This window comes from Theropithecus gelada, chromosome 20, assembly GCF_003255815.1.
Source record: "Theropithecus gelada isolate Dixy chromosome 20, Tgel_1.0, whole genome shotgun sequence".
Classification (NCBI taxonomy): Eukaryota; Metazoa; Chordata; class Mammalia; order Primates; family Cercopithecidae; genus Theropithecus; species Theropithecus gelada.
The window spans coordinates 46555692-46561691 of NC_037688.1; the positions used below are offsets into that span (position 1 = coordinate 46555692).

Genomic DNA, 6000 nt, shown 5'->3' on the forward strand with positions numbered 1-6000 from the left:
TATAGTCCTCCCCCCTCCCCCCCACCCCCGCAGCAGCACCGCAGCTTCAACTCCAAGATGAATTTGTGCCCAGGGCAGTCACTGGGCAAGAAAAACTTCAGCCCTCAAGTCTCCGTTCAAGCTCAGTCTCCCATCAGCTTGGCTCAGAGGCCAGTCCCCGGGGAGGAGCCTCCCGGCAGGGCTCTGCCACCCAGCTGTGGCCCCTCAAGGACACCCACCAGCCAGGGGCAGGGGTGCAGCCAACCACCTGGCTCTCAGGGAATTGTGTGGATTAGGGGATGAATCTGAGGCCACCTCAGGGGCAGCCAGAGCCTCAGACTGATGCTCCTGACAGCCCGGTGGGACTGAAGCATCGGCTTAGAAAAGAAAAAGCACCTGCTTCTCTCTTGCATAACCTTCACGCTCCTTAAACCAGCTGGGACCTCACCCCAGAAACCTGACCCCAAGGTGTGCTGAGAGCGGAGGGGGCAGGAAGGACCCCAGCCCCAGGCATGCCGGCTGCCCTCACAAGTGTTCCCAGGTCTCCGGAAGCACAGCCTGAGGCTCCGCTGATCCCACCCCACCCCCAGCCGGGAGCATCAGGTCCCCAGACCAGCACCTTCGAAGCAGAGGCTGCTGGTGCCCGGGGAGGAGCAGGTCAGGGAGACGCACCCTTGAGGGTCTGGGGAACCAGGCTCAGCCCACGGCGTTTGTCCCTGACACTGGGGCCTGAGGGTTGTGGACTGGGCGTTTTAGGCACTGCACCCATGGCCAGGTCTCCTGTGGTCCGTCCTGAGCATTTCCTCCCCCCGGGCTGGGGTGTGCTGCGAATTCAACACACCAGTGGTCTCCCCTCTCTACCTATGCAGGCTCGGTGTGGTCGCAAGCTGCCTGGTGGAAAGAGACGGCCTGTGGTTCGTACCAGACGGGAGGGCTCTTCCGGAAGAGAGGGAAGGGTGATCCCAGCCCAGCCACATCGCCGTGTGACAAGCACATGTGAGAAAAAGGCCAGCCAACCTCTCACTGGAAACTGTGGCCAGCGCTGCAGAGCCAAGACCTGCATGCTGGGCCTGCCATCCTCTAGGACCTGCAGAATCGTGAGTGTGGCATCCCGACTGTCGGAGGCAGGGCTGGCCCCCAGTATGGGCTCCATGACACGTGGAGGCCCTGTGGGTGCAGGGAATAGGTGTTAGGCTGTTTGGCTCCTACTGAGTGCTGGGCACATTTCCAGCTGTACCTGCCTCTGGGCAGCACACCTGGGGGCACCCCATTGCTGGGTCACCCCATTCCCCAACCAAGTCAGGAGGCTGACTCGGAGCCAGCATCCCACACACAGGGCCGCAAGTCTGCTGCCTGAGCCCACAGCCAGTGCTCTTTCCAGATGCAGGGGAGATGACGGCCAAAGCCCTCGGCGGAGCAGACCCCCAGCCCCAGGGGCAGAGCCAGGGAGGGAGCCAGGCCTGGCCCATAGCCGCCTGGTGCTCTGTGGACAGTCGTGACACAAAGGGACTGAGGAAGCAGCTCTTCCTGGCCTGTGGGGGACCCGGGGCCAGCGCGACAGAAGTCTCAGGCTCCTCCCACAGAGAGGGGCTTCATTTGAGTTTCAGAGCTTTCTGGCCTCTGAACGTGACAGGGGTACACGGAGTCTCCACCCCTGCAGACACTGAGATGCACTCCTGAGTCCCCGGCCTTGAGGGGCAGGGACGCTGCCCACCCCGCCGGCCCAGCAACTGGGCCACAGAGCACCAATTCTGTCCTCAAAGCCAAGCCTCGGGGTTGACTGCGATGAGAACTGGCTGCTCGCTGCCCCACAGTCCCCCAGGGCCCACCCTCAGCGGCTCTGTGCGCCAAGCATGGCCAACCCCTTGCCCAGGGCCAGCAAGATGAGGCCTGGGAGCTTCTCGAGGTCCCGCCCTTCTGGCCTCCTGTGCTGGGGCCCCCACCGTGGCCCCCGTGCTCAGCCGGGCTGCCGAGCTCCTGCCGAGCCCCTCCAAGGCCAAAGCCGCTCCTGCGGTCTCTCCAGGGGGCCTGTACACAGGTGACCTGCTGTGTGACCCTGGGGAAGCCCCTGACTCTATCCGAGTTCCACATTCCCTCTGGATGAGCCTGGCATCCCTGGGCCTGCCAGATGAAGCAGGAAGCCTGAGGCACAGCGGCCGGCTTTGACCCAAGGCCCACGGCTGGCCCTGGTGAGGGCCTGTGTGGGCTCACCTGGCCCCACCACAGCCCTGGGAGGACTTGCACCGCAGAAGAGGAAGCCCAAGCCCCTGGAGGGCAAGGACCTGGCCCAGAGCTACACAGTGGGAAGCAGGGAAGCTGGGATTTGAACCTGCCAAGCTTGGGCTCTGGGCCATGCCACGTGAGCTCCTCACACTCAGGGCTCACAGCAGGTGCCCACCGGCTCTGGGCAGGAAGCTCGGAATTTCATACAACACGAGGGGCTCCCCTGAAACACCTGGCCCTCGGCTGCCAGGTGGGGGCTACTTACGTGTGTGTGGCGTGAAGGAGGGGGGGCGTGTGGCCCCCTGGGACGCGGCAGGTGGTGGGGGCGGCATGCTGGGGGGTGTGGACCGGGGCTGCGTCTTCACCTCCGCTGGGGAGTCCGGCATTGCTGAGGCCTTAGCCTTCCTGTCCGCAGGGGCTGCAACCAAAGGAGAAAGAGAGAGTGGGTGAAGCGGGCTAAGTACAGAGGCCGGTGCCCACAGCCCCACGGTTCCCAGCCAAGGCCCCACCAAGTGGCTGCCCAGCGCTGGGGCAGCCTGCCCCAGGTGCCCTGACAGGTGGCTGACGTCCCACCTGCAGGTGATCTCGGGGGCGGAACCAGGCCGGAGGATGGGCTTGGGCCAGCTCATCTCAGGTGGCCAGCCACGCTGGAGCTGGGGCCCTCGGTGTGTGGTGGCCCTGGGAGAGCCACACCCCACTCCAGGTTTGAGGCTTCTACAGACCAGGAGGGGGCAGTGCCCTGAGGCAGTGGTGCCATGCTCCCGCCTCCATGAGCATCCCCCAGGGGGTGTTCAGACAGACCGCAGCCTCTCCCCCCAGTTCTGATTCAGCAGGTCAGGCTGGGACCCAGAACCTGCATTGCCAACATGTTCCCAGGTGGGGCTGCTGCTGGTCCGGGCCCCAGACGCCATAGTTCTAGGAGTCTCTTCCACTTTCCGATGCTAACAGGCTTCCCTGGGCTGGGGCAGGAGGGCGGGCAGTGTATGCCCAGGGAAAGCCCGGCAGGCAGGCCACCTAGGGCGGCAAAACCTCCATTTTCACCATCTTCTGCCCCGGTGATTCATAGGACAGCCAAGACAGAGGTGGCGTTGACTTCAGGATGGCTGAGGCCTGGCCACGCTGAGCACGGCCACCAGCAGGCAGAGGAAGCGTTGATTTCGGGATGGCCGAGGCCTGGGCACGCTGAGCGCCGCCCACTGGCAGGTGGTAATGCCAGGACACTTGATTAATCAGAACCTGCAGCTGAACAAGCTTCTCTCGTGGTCTGAGGCTCCCTGAAGTCTGAGTAGCTCTGCCCAGGGCCAGCTGTGTGCGGGGAGGGTGGGAAAATGCTCAAGGCACTGGTGGGCAGGACTGGTGGTCACTGAGCCCCTCTGCACCATCCAGAGAGCAGGGCCTGCAGACAAGGCTTCCAGGTTAACTGAAGGGCCTGCAGCACAGACCTGCCCGAGACACCAGGAGGCCAAGCCAGCACCCCGTCTGCAGCATTTTCTGCAGGGGGTGCGGATGTAAGCCCCTGGGCCTCCCCATTCATCTTAAGTCAAGGTCAGCCAGTGCCAAGGCAAGGCAGAAAGACCTGGGATCTGTGGCTGAGACTTCGGGGGCCTCAGCGGCTTAGAGCAGCAAGGAGGGCATCCTCTACCTGCTAAAACCTGGACTGCCCTGCAGCCTCTTCCTGCTAACACTTGTGGGTCTTGCCCACGGCCCGGGGCATGAAGCAGGTGAGGCCACAGTTGGGGGCTGGTGTCTGTCATTTTATTAGTGAACCGTGGGCGCTACCCCTGCTTCTGCCCGTTCCCCATTCCCGGGGTCCCAGCCCCACTGTCAGACGGAGAGATCCAGCCGGGGCCAGGGCCACGCGGTCTCTGGAAGATGACGGATAAATAACTTCTGCAGTTATCACGTGCCAAATACAGTGCCAACCTCGCCTGATCCTCTCGCCGCCTGCCCCTTTCACAGAAGAGCAGAGAAGTTCAGAGGTGCTGAGGTCCTGCCCAACATCTCAGGGCCGCAGCGCCTGGGCTCTAATCAGCCCCTGGTGCTCCAGGCAGGAGTGGAGCAGCCCCCTGTCTGCTGTGCGGAATGGTGGGGGAGGAAGCAGCCAGTAAACAGCCACCCAGGCCTCGCGGCACCTGCTGTCCCCTCCGCACAGCCGCTGGCCTCCCTCCCGCAGGGCGCCCTGCCCCTCCTGGCCACCCGCCTGTCAGGAGGCTGATGGCTGGGCACACGTGCGGCCACAGCTGTGGGGGCCGTCAACACCGCCTGGCTGCAGGGCTGGTGGCCAGTCCCTGGTGACATCCAAAGAAGGCGAACGTGGCGGGGCGTCCTGTGGGGTGCAGCCCATCCAGACCAGGCTGCCCTTGGGCCAGCGTGGGTTGGGCACACCCAGAAGGGAGCAGGCAGGGATGGGGCCGAGAGCTTCAAACGCCAGGCTGGCTCTGGGGACACGGGTCCAGGACACTGGGGACGCCCTGTCTGGACTTTCCAAAGCCCTCCCACAGAGGCGGCTACATTTGAGCCACGATACTCGAATAAAACAGAAATGGATGCAGAGAGCCCCACTGAGGAGCTGGCACCGGGCGCTGGACGGGCACTCATATGATGGACAGACATGCCACATTTCCTAAGGTGGAGAGGGTGGCCAGGAGACCTCCGGGCCATCATGCCACAGCGCAAGGAGTTGCCACAGCCATCATCCAACAAGGGCTTATGGCCACCACCTGCGTGCTCGCGACACTCTGGATCCCGAAGCCAGAACAGACAGTACCCTGCCGGCACCCGGAGCAGTCGGGGACTTCGTGTGGTTCCCTTTGGGCAGAAGAGGGGCCTGTCCTTTTACTTCAGAGACTTGGATAGCGGCTCACTGCAGGGAGCCTCTTCTCAGTGCTCTACAGATACTGATGAATCATTCATCCTCACGGAGACTCTCTGCGGCCGATGCTACCATCAGCCCATTTTACCAGGAGGGACCAGGCTCGGAGAGGTGAATTCATCTACCCAAGGTCACACGGCGAGTGTGCCGCGTGCCGGGATCTGAGCCACGACCTGGTGTTGCCCCCACAGGGCCAGGGCTCTGCAGGACTCCAAAGTTCCTGCTTGTCATCAACATGCTCGCCTCCTTTTAGGGCCCGGGGTACTGAAAACAGGCAGCAGGTCTGGGATTCAAACCTGAGGTCGAATGGAGGCTGCAGGGGCAGGAGGCCCCATGCCTGAGGAACACGCTGGGGAGCTGGTGGTGTCCTCCCCTCCGTTCTCCAGGCTCCACCCCGGGTTGTGCAGGGGCAGCTGTGCAGCTGATGGGACCTCACGGGTGTCTGTTGAATCCTGTTTGAGTGCTCCTGGCCGTGTGACCTAGGGAGAGCCTCTTCCCCTCTCTGAGCCTCACTCTCCTCCTCTGTACATGTGGAGGAAGCCAGGTGACAGATGAGGAAGGGGAGGTCCTCACGCCCTGCCTGGCACTCAAGAAAACCAGGCCACGGCTCATGGAGCAACTTGTGGCCGGGACCTGCTCCTGGGGCTGCCCCTGGCGCAGACTCCACCCAAGAAAGCAGGAAGTGACAAGGACCCTCAGAGAAGATGAGAGGTGAGTGGGGAGAGGTAGAGGAACAGCATTTGTGACCAAGAGAACAGCCTGGGAGTTGACCAGGACCTGTGGAGGGACTTGGGAAGGAAAGGCGGTGGGGGTGCATGAGGGACCTGGGAAGGAGGGGGGTGGGGGTGCGGGAGGGACCTGGGAAGGAGGGGGGTGGGGGTGCGGGAGGGACCTGGGAAGGAGGGGGGTGGCGGTGCGGGAGGGAC

General features: G+C 63.4%; 1 protein-coding gene across 3 annotated transcripts in view; it reads right to left on the minus strand.

The window, feature by feature from the left end:
- Positions 1 to 6000, minus strand: part of CBFA2T3 (CBFA2/RUNX1 translocation partner 3) — a 98689-nt gene that overhangs the window by 23458 nt on the left and 69231 nt on the right. For all 3 annotated transcript variants that reach the window (XM_025371052.1, XM_025371053.1, XM_025371054.1), the window contains exon 2: positions 2468 to 2620. In XM_025371052.1, coding sequence (XP_025226837.1) covers positions 2468 to 2620 — 153 coding nt within the window. The remainder of the gene's footprint in view (positions 1 to 2467; positions 2621 to 6000) is intronic.